Here is a 14,120-nt window from a genome sequence, read left to right on the forward strand (position 1 = left end):
TAGCACTTACAGGCAAATCATACAGCTACATTCCACAGTAAGAGAAAGGAAGTAGCAAACAAGACAAGGGCCAAATCATTCAATAATTTAATAATGGTTAAGTAAGTGCCTATGTGTCAAAAACTGTTTCAGGAATTTGGGAAACAAAAGAAGTAAGACATTATCCCTGTTCTCAAGGAATTCATGGTCTAATAGAAGACATGAGAAGGCACCTTTATACTTAATTCCAATAATCCTGCTGCCAGGAATGAAATGATATATTCAGGGCCCTCCTCAACTCCACAGCTATCTGGCTCCAGGTATATAGTGCTGCATTCTCACTTGCTCCCACTTTCTGTCCTTCAGACTCACTAGTGGTAAGTAGAAGACATATGTATATCTGCTTGATACACACAAGAAGAGATGACAATTTCATTTTAGATAGGAATGTTGCCAGTATCTTCTTCAACAGTATCTCCCCTTATATATGGGCTACCCTACCCCAGAGTCAAGAATATTGGGAAGATCTACAACTGGCAGTACTCACATAGACACATATTCCATACTCTAGACCAGGGTATCATCAACCAAATATTACTTCCTAGTAGCTCACTAGTACCATTAAAATATAAACATTATTTTAAAAAGAAGGAACACTTTCCAAATATATATGGGGCATTTCGATGTGTTAAGTACTATAGCAGGCTCTATTAGGGAGACAAAGGACAGACATTATCTCTACCGAAGCACCCAAAAAGACTGTCTGCTTATCCATTACTTAAATCACTGAGACACAGTCCCCAACTTTGGAGAATTCCATCCCCCTCATCCCAGTGCAATATATATAGAACATTTTATAAACTGAAGAATTCATGTGCTAAAGCTCACTCCAGTTAAAATCCTCTAGTTTAAAGAACACATGATTTTGGCCTATGATGATAAATGTTTGAAATCGACTTACATCCCTAACCATCTTATATGAAGCTAAGTGAATGAGCACAGAAGAAAGTTAGGCTAGTCAAATTCATCCCCAAGCAAATAATGATTGTGCTAACTAACATTAACTTCCACTATCAACTGCTTACTTACCGTGAACACAGCCCAAGAAAGGGCAGAGTGGCCTCCTCCATGCAGAAGAAGTAGGACTGGACCCTCTGAGCCACTCTTGTAAACTCGAAAAGTGTATGAATAGTTAAAGATAACATATCTAAGCTTTTGCTCACTGAAGTTTTTGATTACTTAGTCATAATGACTGGATCAGAAAACTCAGTCAGGACCAAGCTATAAGCAAAGCTGCAGACTTCCAAACCTAAGAGGCACTTAAGTAGAAGTTTCTGAGACACCAAACCTGTTTTTGAGGCATGGAGCCAGTATGACCACGTTCTTTTTCCCACTTTTTTTTTTAATTATTATTTTTTATTTTGACTGTACCACACGGCTTGTGGGATCTTAGTTCCCTGACCAGGGACTGAACCCAGGCCCTCCACAGTCAAAAGGCTGAGCCTAACCACTGGACTGCCAGGGAATGCCCATCACCACTTTTTCAATGGGAAAAAAACTATTCCCTTTGCCCTAATGAGGACACAGTCCCTGGTTTCTAGACGCTAAACCAGTTCAACTCACTTGACTCATTAAACCTTCCCCTCAAAACCTGGGCCCTCAAAAGATATATCAGTTTCAAGAATTTAATTCTTAATCCCTTCCCCATGCATGAGACAATTATAGCCAAATAAGATATCGGCACAGTCTTACAAGAAATATTCCATGTTGTACAAGGAACAGGCAGAGAATGAAAATGAAATAAACAGCGAGAAGAACATTTTAGAAACTACACAAATCTTCTTAGACAATGTTATAAGCCTACTAAAGAATAAGGCATTTTACAAAGGATATATCCTTGCCAGTTTCATTCTCTACTTCTACATCTTCCATGGATTCAAAGTACTGACTCCACGGAACAGGAGAAAAGTCCCGCTTTCTTCCAGGGCTAAGGAGAAAAAAAGAGAGAGATTTCAAGTAAAAATTAGTTATGCATGAAAAGGTAAAATCTTCATCAACAAATATTAAACGTAAATCTGAAATGAAAATAGCAAGATATTTTCTCGTAAAGATATGAAGAGTTTTCATACACAAAGTATTACATTAAACTGTTTTAAAAAGCTCATATATGTATAAAATTTTAGGATTTTAGGAAATTCATCAGTATGTTTTTTTTCGTTAGTATGTTTTAATCACAAATATATTGTGTGTATATACACACAACAAAACCTGCTAGTTCTCTCACCTTGTTCTTGGCTATAGGCTCATTCCTATCCTCTCAATCCACTTTAATATTGTTCCTGCTACATTAATTTTTGGTCACTATTGCTTCTTCATACCTTTAATCCTTCACATTTTTTCATGCTTCTTTGTCATTTCCCAACCAATCAATATACAAGCTTCACAGAAGGCAAACTGTCCGTATCAATACCTTGAATTTCTGGGCATTTATCTGAAGAGAAGCTCACACAGAAGTGAAATGACCTATCTATTCAATGTAGCATTGCTTGTAATAGAGAAAAATTGGAAATAACCTAAATATCAACAGGTGACTAATTAAAATAAATTTTGGTACACAGAGAAATAATATTTCATTGTAAAAAGAAGGAAGCGATTATATATTGATAAAATTCCTTATCTATGGATAAGATACACTGTTAAGTAAGCAAAGAAACAAACATGATGCACCTACTACCATTTGGGTAAAAATGAGAAATATGCATAAATGTAATTGCTTATATATATTTAGAATATCTCTGAATGAATACTGATGTAACACTGATGGTAACCTGGGAGGGGAACTATGACTGGGAGGTGAGAGGGACAATTTTCATTGTACATCCCTTTCTATGTTTTGACCTTTGAACCATGTATTATTTTAAATTATTGTTATTTTAAATTATTATATTAAACTATTTTGAAACAAAAATAATTGATAAATATCTGTTTACAACCTAAGGCTTCAACCTTGGATGGAACACAAGAAAGAAACCCCAAGTCTTCCTCTATTTCCACACAGATTCTTTCCAGTAATGTAGGAAATTTAGCATTCCATCAGCAGCAAAACATTAACTCCTGCCTGACAACTTCTTGTATATGCTATGGGACCGAATTGAGAATATGTACAAAGCATAATACAAAGCTACTTTTAAAAACTTAAGTTAATACAAAAGTACTCTAGGTTGACTATAATACTGGAAAGAATTACAGTGGGGCAGCTGGGCAGTAAGGAATGTATTCTCTCAACAGTCAAGTATTTATTGAATATCTACCTTCCACTAGGCATTGAAACAGGTCAGTAGGTCTCAATCCATGTAACAATAAAATCACCTGGGGAGCTTTTAAAAATACTGATGTTTGGATCTCACCTCTAGAAATTGATTTAAATGGTCTGGGATGTGGCCTAGGTACTGATAATTTTTAAAGTTCCCCAAGTTGAGAGAGAGATGCTAGAAATACAAAGGTAGAATATATGATTTGGAGTGAGAGAGGAGTTCAAATTCCTCACAGTTCATACCATTGCCCTATAATTCCTAACACTTGCAGTATGGACTTGGGCAATTTCAAATTATCTAAATTCTTTCTGCCTTGGATTATAATGACTAAGTAAAATAAGATATCCTTTAAAATAATCTAATACATCTGGCATTTGGTAGTTGCTCAGTAAATCGGTAAACCTATCTTCTGATAGAAAAAGTCCCTCTGTGGAAGTAAACTACAACTTTAGCCTAGACCTATTTTTTGGTTTACTGGTTGCACTTGAATTCCTACTGCAAAACTAAAAGCAGACCTATTTTTTTTTCAGTCAGTTATTTATTTATTTTTATTGAAGTATAGTTGATTTACAATATTATATTAGTTTCAGGTGTACAGCATAATGATTCAGAATTTTTGTAGATTATACTTCATTATAAGTTATTACAAAATAATGGCCATAATTCCCTGTGCTATACAATATATCCTTGTTGCTTACCTATTTTATACACAGTAGTTTGTATCTGTTAATCCCATACGCCTAATTTGTCCCTCCCCCTTCCTGCTCCCCTTTGGTAACCACTAGTTTGTTTTCTATATCTGTGAGTCTGTTTCTATTTTGCACATACATTCATTTGTATTATTTTTTAGATTCCATATATAAGTGATACCATACAGTATTTGTCTTTGTCTGACATTTCACTAAGCATAATATTCTCTAGGTTCATCCACATTGCTACAAATGGCAGAATTTCATTCTAAAAGCAGAACTCTTAATTCTACTCATCAGTCACTCACAAACTCATCTATGCATATACTAAAATTTGAGTACATATAACAATCATAACATAGCATGCCAAACCTATTATAATAGATTCTAAGAATCCATGCATGAAATTTTGATGTCTAGAGCTAGGATATCGTAGAAATAGTACCTAACATTTACTGTACGCAACAGTGAGTCACTGTGCCAATTTACAGGCATGATTCTATTTAATTCTGACAAAACTTTGAGTTGTTTTTATCGCCATTTCTCAGATTAAAAAACAGATTTAGAGATACAAAGCAACTTGCCAAAGGTTCTACAACTACTAAGTAGCACTGACTGGACGCAAATCCAGTTCCATCACTCTTCAAAGTCTCTGTTCTTTACTCCAATGCTACATTAATTCTCAGATTTTTTTTGTCTCTCACTCTCTCATTTATACTTCTGAAAAGTAATAAGGCTTTATGTAGGGCATATTATCAGAGGTTTCCTTTTCAGAGTCTAAATATGACTGATTTTGCCAAGGCCACAGAAACTTTCCAAGTTGGCCAGGCACTAGTTAAAGAAAAATTACTTCCTACCATCAGAAATCATTCCTAGGAAAACAGCCTCCACTTCTAATCTTCATTTAAAAAATAAATTTTCAGGGACTACCCAACTTATACAACATATGAGTAATTCCCATTTAGTTAAAAAGCCAATAATCTATACCTCAAAATGTTGCTCCTACTCCCACAGAGATCTTTCTGGCATACTCCTAACATCTGCATTTGAACACATAATTGTTTATATACTCCATGACTTCAGGAAATTTTGCACAAGGTTAGATAAGAAGTAGAATATGAATCTTTATATTCTAGTCAGAAAGAATACTCTGTATTTTAGAGTTGAAGTTTTGGTTCTTTTAAAAAATAGTTTCTTATTCTTTTATGCCTAGCTACTTTATGGTCATTACAGCCTGTGTAGGCTCTTTTTAGTTATAATTTTTTATTTTATTATTTACTTATTTATTTAGCCGTGCCACGTGGCTTGCAGGATCTTAGTTCCCAACAAGGGGTTGAACCCGGGCCACGGCAGTGAAAGCATTAAGTCCTAACCACTGGACGGCCAAGGAATTCCCTACTTGTAATTGTTTTAAATGAATTAATTACTGACTTTTTTCTCCATGGAGTCATAATGAAAGAATTCTGAAATAAGAACTTTCAAAAGCATAACAAGGTTAAGTTATACTTTAAAAATAAGGATTTATTCACCAAGAACCTATTATATGTATCAGGCTTGTGACTGAGGTGGGGTGGTAGGAGATGCTGGGATTACCATAAAACTAGTGAGACAATGCCTCTGCTCTCAAGAAGCTAATATCAAATACCTAAATATCTAACATAATGTACAGATAAATACTTTAAATAGCCTAAGAGGTACAGCTAAAGTGCTGTGAATGTTCAGAGGGAATAAAGATTACTTTCAGCTTGAGAAATAGAGACTTCAAAGAAAAAATAATATTTAAGCTATGCATTAAAGGACAAACAGAATTTGGACTGATGATGGAAGCAGAGAAATAGGGAGGGGTAAGGCAGACATTTCAGGGAGAGAGAAGGGCACAAATAAGTACCCGGTATGATGCCTGTCATGGGGGTACTATTAAAAAACAAAGTAAAAAAATAAATGCAATAAGGTGGGAATAAGTACAGCAGTTTTGAAAACTAAGAGCTGATACAAGTAAAAGCAGATAGTGGAGAAAGAATAATAATAAAGTACAAAATATATGATCTTTTTCTGTTATTTGTGTGTTAGGGTCCCAAAAGCCAGATAGAGTTTGAATGGTATTGTAGAAAATGAGCAGCCAATAAAATGCACAGATTAAAGTATTTCAGAAAGATCAATGTGGTGAGAGGTACAAGATGGACTTGGTTCTGGAAAACAATATGTTGCAATAACCTGGGTAGGAAAAGATGGGAGTATAGACTGACAATGGAATTTAAAAGGAGGAAAACACAGAAAGAACTTTCAAAAAGGCAATCAACAAATCTCAGGAATGTTCAAGATATGGAAGATGACTGACAGTAGAATCAAAGTCATTCTAAAGTTCTGAACTAATAGATGAATTATTAAGTCCAACAATTTATAAATAAAAATCTACTTTGGGGGACTTTGCTGGTGACACAGTGGTTAAAACTCAGTGCTCCCAATGCAGGGGGCCCAGGTTCAATCCCTGGTCAGGGAACTAGACCCCACATGCATGCTGCAACTAAGAGTTCACGTGCCACAACTAAGGAGCCTGTGTGCCGCAACTAACAAGCCTGCCGGCTGCAACTTAAGACCCAGCACAACCAAATAAATAAATAAAAACAAGAAAAAAAATTATTAAAAAAATAATAAAAATCTACTTTGGGAGGTAAATGTATACAAAATTTTTGATGTCAGAAAAAAGTTTATTTCAAACCTAACAAAATAAATGTATCATTTCCTCCCATCTCCTGCTACCAGAGGAAGGAGTTCGGCAGCCAAGGAACAAAGTAGTACTATAAGAGACACACAGGAAATATGGCTTCTACCTAAACCAAGTGAATCAAGTGTGTTTATGGACCCTTTGCTATTCTCATAGACCCTGTTCAGAATCTGATGAATGATGAGTCCTCACTCTAGAAAAAAATTCATACACATATATTTCGTATACAATTTCCTGGCTTCAAGAAACCCATCTATGAATCTCAAATTAAGAACCCTTGGCCTAACATGAAAAGATGCTCATCATTGCTAATGATTAGAGAAAAGCAAATTAAAACTACAATGAGGTACCACCTCACACCAATCAGAACAGCCATCATTAAAAAGTCTACAAATAATAAATGCTGGAGAGGGTGTGGAGAAAGGGAACCCTCTTACACTGTTGCTGGGAATGTAAATTGGGACAGTCATTATGTAAAACAGTATGGAAATTACTCAGAAAAGTAAAAATAGAGGTGCCATATGATCCAGCAATCCCACTCCTGGGCATATACCCAGACAAAACTATAATATGAAAAGATACAAGCACCCCTATGCTCACAGCAGCACTATTTACAATAGTTAAGACATGGAAACAACCTAAATGTCCCTTGACAGATGAATGGATAAAGAAGATGTGGTACATATATACAATGGAATATTACTCGGCCATAAAAAGGAATGAAATAATGCCATTTGCAGCAACATGGATGGACCTAGAGATTATCATACTAAGTGAAGCAAGTCAGAAAGAGAAAGACAAATACCATATGATATCACTTATATGTGGAACCTAAAATACAACACAAATGAACCTATGTATGAAACAGAAACAGACTCACAGACATAGAGAACAGACTTGTGGTTGTCAAGGGTGGGGGCCTGGGGGAGAAAAGGATTTTGAGTTTGGGATTAGCAGATGCAAACTAGTATATATAGGACGGATAAACAACAAGGTCCTACTGTATAGCACAGGGAACTATATTCAATATCCCATGATAAACCATAATGGAAAAGAATATGAAAATATATATATATATTTATAATTGAGTGACTGCTATACAGCAGAAATTAACACAACACTGTAAATCAACTATACTTCAAGAAAATTTTTAAAAAAAGAACGCTTGGCCTATATGTGAACCAAAACAATCTATTTCCAGCAGAAAGAGGAAAATTTTTAAAGAGGAAGAAAAGAATGAGGGGCTACTCCACCCTTAAAACTTTCTAAATATAAATTAATTTTCCATTTGCTAGAGACTAAAGATTTGTTTTCATAACCCATTTCTGCCTTTATTAACTGTGTGACCTTGGGCAAGTCACTTAACTTCTCCAGGCCTGAGTTTCTTCATGTCAGATAGGGTTATAGCATCAGTTTTACACGCTTTTTTATGAGGATTAAAGTAGTCTTCTTATCCTTCGGTTACCCTCAAATTAGCCTGTTCTATTTTTGTCATACAACTAGTCATTGCCTAAAATTAGTGTGTTCATGTATTTGTTATTATCTTTCACTCACTCCATCTAATTTGCTACTGTTTGAGATCCATGAGAGCAAGAATGTTCTCCATTTGTTCACCAGTGTACTCTCAAAGCCTGACACACTGATGATTATCTGTTGACATTATGAAATAAGCTAATGTGCATAAAGTACTTAGCTTGATGTCTTATTATTATTACTATTGTTATTATGCTTTGAGGTTAATAAACAGAATCCTCCTTACTGAATCCTGATAAGGCTTCCAATGAAAGGAAATGGGACATTACAAAGCTACACTAATCAAGACTGTAGTACAAGCATAAGAGTAGACATACAGATTAACTGAACAGAATTCAAAGTCCAGAAATAAACTCTAACCTTTACATCAATAGTGGTTCAACAAAGGGGCCAAGACAATTCACTGGGGAAAGAACAGTCCTTCCAACAAATGAAGTCAGGACAACTGCAAAAGTATTCATGCAGAAGTATGAGAATCTAGACCCTTTTCCTCTTACTATATACAAAATTAAATCAAAGTGGATCACAAACCTAAATGTAAGAGCTAAAACTATAAAACTCTAAGAAGAAAACACAGGGGTAAATATTGTGATCTTGGGTTAAGCAACAATTTCTTAGATACAACACCAAAAGCAGAAATGATAAAACAGAAGATTTAGGAGTTGGATTTCACCAAAATTAAAACTATTTATTAAAACTATAAGGACTGGGCTCCACTGGTGGCACAGTGGTTAAGAATCCGCCTGCCAAAGCAGGGAATAAGGGTTTCAGCCCTGGTCTAGGAAGATCCCACATGCCACGGAGCAACAAAGCCCGTATACCACAACTACTGAGCCTGCACTCTAGAGCCCGCGAGCCACAGCTACTGAGCCCTCGTGCCACAACTACTGAAGCCCGCACGCCTACGGCCCATGCTCTGCAACAAGAGAAGCCACTGCAGTGAGAAGCCCGCGCACCACAATGAAGAGTAGCCCCCACTCGCCACAACTAAACAAAGCCCGTGCAGCAACAAAGACCCAATGCAGCCAAAGAAAAAAAACACCACAAACTATAGAGACTTCCCTGGTGGTGCAGTGGTTAAGGATCTGCCTGCCAATGCAGGGGACATGGGTTCGAGCCCTGATCTGGGAAGATCCCACATGCCGCAGAGCAACTAAGCCCGTGTGCCACAACTACTGAGCCTGTGCTCCAGAGCCCACAAGCCACAATACTAAGCCCACATGCCACAACTACTGAAGCCCGCACGCCTAGAGCCAGTGCTCTGCAACAAGAGAAGCCACTGCAACGAGAAGCCCGTGCACCGCAACAAAGAGTAGCCCCCGCTCGCCAGAACTAGAGAAAGCCCACATGCAGCAACGAAGACCCAACGCAGCCAAAAATAAATAAATAAATTTCATTAATTAAAAAAACACTATATATATTTTTACAGTATGGCTATGTACAGATTACCTCAGGTTAAATTTTATTTCCAATAATTATAAGCTTTGTGACCATTATTAACAAGTTATTTCTGCCTTAATTTCCTCAACTGTAAGCTCTGAAATGTGATTTACAAGCAGGCATATAAGTACTTCATAAATGTTAGTTATTACAGAAACACTGTTCATAGCTAAGCCACACAGTATACTGATATTTTCTTTCTTGTAAAACTTTTGTCCAGAATTAATAACTGTCTTTTATTTTGTTTACTGAGGTTTCTATTAAACTATCACTAATTGGTTCCCCAAACCTTTTAATAGACAAAAGACATTAATAGGCATTTCACAAAAGAGGAAACACAAATAGCCTATAGACACATTAAAAGGTTCCCAATTTCATTCACAGTTAAGAGACATAATTTTTTTAAAAACAGGAGAAAATCAAACTTTAACAACATGTATATAGGGGAGAGACCAGGAAAACTGACTCACTCCAAAAGACATAAAATTTTAAATCACAGTAAGGTATAATTTCACACCCAGCATGTTGACAAAATATAAGAAGCCAAACATTACCACATCCTGGGGAGGATACGGATCAGATGGAACTGTCATCCACTGCTGGTGGGAGTGTAAATGGGGAAAACTGTTTGGAAAACAGTGAGGCATCACTTGGTAAAACTGAACAGGTGTCCTTCAATCTAGCAGTTTCAGTTTACAGAGAAACGCCTGTACTTAAGTACTAAGATACACATAAAAGGATGTTCACAGAAGCATTTCCATAAAAGTAAAGAATAAGAAGCAAGCTAAATGTTCACTATCAGTGGAATATACAAATTGTGATATTTTCAGACAGTTGAATATGGCACTGATGTGAAAATGGATGTGCTAGAATTACATGCAATAACATGGATGAATCTCAAAAGTATATTTGGAAAAAGATATAAGCACAGAAGAATAAATGCAGTATGATTCCATTAGTAATAAAGTTCAAAAACAGGCAAAACTAAATAATATGTTTTTATGAATATATGAATAGGTGGTAAAAATATAAAGAAAAGCAAGGGAATGATAAAACATGCAATTCAAGGCTGTGGAGAGTGGAAATGCTCTTGTGGAGAGGCAATGAGCTTCTAAAGTGCTGACAAAGAAACTAACACAACATTGTAAAGCAATTATACTCCAATAAAGATGTTAAAAAATTTTTTTTTAATTAAAAAAAAGGTTCTATGTCATAAGTTAGGTGGTGAATACATGGGAATTTATTTTATTCTTCTTTAAACTGTACATAATTTTTAAACTTTTCTTTATATTTCATAATTAAACATTTTTTAATTTAAGAGAAATTTATAAATCTATTAAATTTATAATTTGAGAAATCTATAAAACTTCTCTTAATATGGTCAACCACATTAAATGATCTATCAGGTTCATTTTTTTCTTTGGAAACTCCCTTCTCTGGCACCGTCTACTCATCTGCTCCAAATGAGACTGCTTGCTCTCTGGAAAGAATGAATTCCTATCATTTCATCATCATCCTGGAATTGAATTCCCCTTGCCTTTCTTCTGAATCTCTGATTCCCATATCCCACATTTTTCTTGATACACTCTTTTTTTTTTAAATTCTATTTTTGGCTGTGTTGGGTCTCTGTTGCTGCATGCAGGCTTTCTCTAGTTGCGGTGAGCAGGGGCTACTCTTCGTTGTGGTGCGCGGGCTTCTCACTGCAGTGGCTTCTCTTGTTGCGGAGCACGGGCTCTAGGCATGCAAGCTTCAGTAGTTGTGGTACGCAGCCTCAGTAGTTGTGGTGCGCAGGCTCAGTAGTTGTGGCACACGGGCTTAATTGCTCCACGGCATGTGGAATCTTCCTGGACCAGGGCTCAAACCCGTGTCCCCTGCATTGGCAGGCGGATTCTTAACCACTGCGCCACGAGGGAAGCCTGATACACTCTCTCATTTGATGGAACACATCCTCCATTAGCTTTCTGAGAAAGAGGGATTAATTTTGAAACTCTGCATGTCAGGAAATGCTGTTACCCATTTTTACACTTGACTGACAGCTTTCTCTGGTATAGAAATTTTGTCAGGGGCTGTTTCCATCATCGATAACTAGGCACCTTGGTAGATCCAACTTGGGAAATGTTGGCTAAAATTATATGTATGTGTGTATAAAAATATATGAATATATAAAAATAATTATATATAAGATCATATTTATATAAAATTACTGATTATATTTTTAAAATATACATAGGGAATTCCCTGGCGGTCCAGTGGTTAGGACTTGGCACTTTCACTGTCGTAGCCCAGGTTCAATCCCTGGTCAGGGAACTAAGATCCCACAAGCTGTGCAGCCAAAAGAAAATAAATAAATAAATGGTCTTATATTCATTCCTTCTTTTTAAATGAGGCTGGCAAGAAAGTAAGGAATATGGAATACTGAGGCCAAAAGTTAAGTGAAGATGGGAACTCAGAGAGGCATTCAGTCCATTAAAGCTGGCTTTTATCTTAATGGCATTTGCCGACCAGCTGAACCTGAGGTTTTGGGGGTTTCCTGGGGCACATAGAACAAGACACAAAGCACAAGGTGGGAATCCTTGGTGGAGAGGCCAGTAGAAGTTATTTTTCCCATAAAGCTGAGATCTCAAAGGATCATATCGTCAGTGAAAGGGTAAAATAGTAATGCTCTGCTCTCTACTCTGATCTCAGGGCTAAAAGAAAAAAAAAAAAATACATGTCTTGAAACTTGGCATTGTATGAATGGGAGAAGAGAGAAAAAAAAATAAAAAGTCTTTCTCTGATGAAACTGTAACCACAGACAACTCTTAAACTGATTTTAGCTAAATTCGTACACTTAAATATTCGAATAAGTTTCAAGTTGAGAATTTAAAGTGAACCCAGACCAGCAGTGACCTCAGGAACCCAACAGAAACAAAGGCAAATCCTCTCTGAAGGAATCAACCTTCATTCCAGGACCAAGAACTCACACAGATAAAGTTCCAAAGCACATGACCATCTCACAGTCAAAAACCATAAAACATGTGAGGAAATAGATGTATAAAGGCTTCATATATTGAAATTATATGGTAGAATATAAAATAACTGTTTCATGTGTTTAAAAAATAATAGAAACTTGAAACAAATACAACTTCTAAAATGAAAAGAATAGAATTAAAAAGAAAATGATCAGTTTAACAGCTAAGGAGAAAGGTAAACTAATACATCTGTTCAGATATATCTGGATACATCTAGAATGCAACATAAAAACAAAAGATGAAAAATATGGAAGAAGTTAAGAGATATGCAGGAAACAGAAATACGTTTTACATATGTCAAATCAGAGTTATAACAGGAAATTAGAGAACGGATAAAGGTTTGAAGAGTAGTAGCTGAAGTTTTCATAACTGAAACTACCAATCTCAGATTCCTGAAGGTCAACAAAACACAAGATTTTAAGAGAATTACCATATTATGGTAAAAGTACACAGCATTAAAGACAATTACGTTAAAATCAGTCCCTACTCCCCAAAATGCAAAATGACGTACACATTAATTTGTTCATTTCAGTACTATTTGAAATAGAAAACGATAAAAAGAACCCAACATCCATCAACAGAGAAACTGGTTGAATAAACTGTGTTATATTCACACAATAGAGTTCTATGCAGCTGCAGAAAAAAAAAAAAAGAATAAGAAATCTTTATATACTGTTAAGGAGTGGTCAGGATATATTAAATTTTAAAAAGTAATATGCAGGGACTTCCCTGGTGGCATAGTGGTTAAGAATCCACCTGCCAATGCAGGGGACACGGGTTCGAGCCCTGGTTCAGGAAGATCCCACATGCCGCGGAGCAACTAAGGCCGTACGCCACAACTATTGAGCCTGCGCTCTAGAGTCCACAATCCACAACTACTGAAGCCCGAGCACCTAGAGCCCATGCTCTGCAACAAGAGAAGTTACTGCAATGAAAAGCCCATGCACCGCAATGAAGAGTAGCCCCCGCTCACCTCAACTAGAGAAAGCCCGCACACAGCAACAAAGACCTAATGCAGCCAAAAATAAATAAATTTATTTTAAAAAAAAAAGTAAAGCAGAATGGTATATATATTACCTTTTATCTAAGAAAGAAGGGGATATAAATATATAAACTTTTTTTAAGTGGAAGGATTAAACAAAAAATAATGAAAATAGTTAATCTGTAGGGTACCAGAGGGAAAAAGGACAGATGCTATACTTTTCTGAATACACTATTATAGTTCCAATTTTGGAGTCATGTAAATAATTTTACTTTTGTTTTACAAATATGTTTAAAAGTTTGTAAAAAACCAATCACCACCAACAACAAAAAAGAGAACAAATTAACCTAATGATATACTAACAATTATTCCAAGTGACTTTAAAACATAATTATTTGACTATGTATCTCTGGTGGGATATACTTTAAGGGAAAAAAACAACTGAAT

At 36.0% G+C, this 14,120-nt stretch overlaps 1 protein-coding gene across 1 annotated transcript in view; it reads right to left on the reverse strand.

Annotated features, from left to right (window-relative positions):
- Positions 1 to 14,120, reverse strand: part of PPME1 (protein phosphatase methylesterase 1) — a 76,119-nt gene that overhangs the window by 40,230 nt on the left and 21,769 nt on the right. Inside the window, exons 2-3 of the mRNA XM_082844351.1 lie at positions 1,872 to 1,966; positions 1,069 to 1,160 (exon numbers count right to left, since the gene is read on the reverse strand). Coding sequence (XP_082700477.1) covers positions 1,069 to 1,160; positions 1,872 to 1,966 — 187 coding nt within the window. The remainder of the gene's footprint in view (positions 1 to 1,068; positions 1,161 to 1,871; positions 1,967 to 14,120) is intronic.

Source organism: Leucopleurus acutus (assembly GCF_964270905.1).
Source record: "Leucopleurus acutus genome assembly, chromosome: 8".
In the NCBI taxonomy this organism is placed as follows: domain Eukaryota; kingdom Metazoa; phylum Chordata; class Mammalia; order Artiodactyla; family Delphinidae; genus Leucopleurus; species Leucopleurus acutus.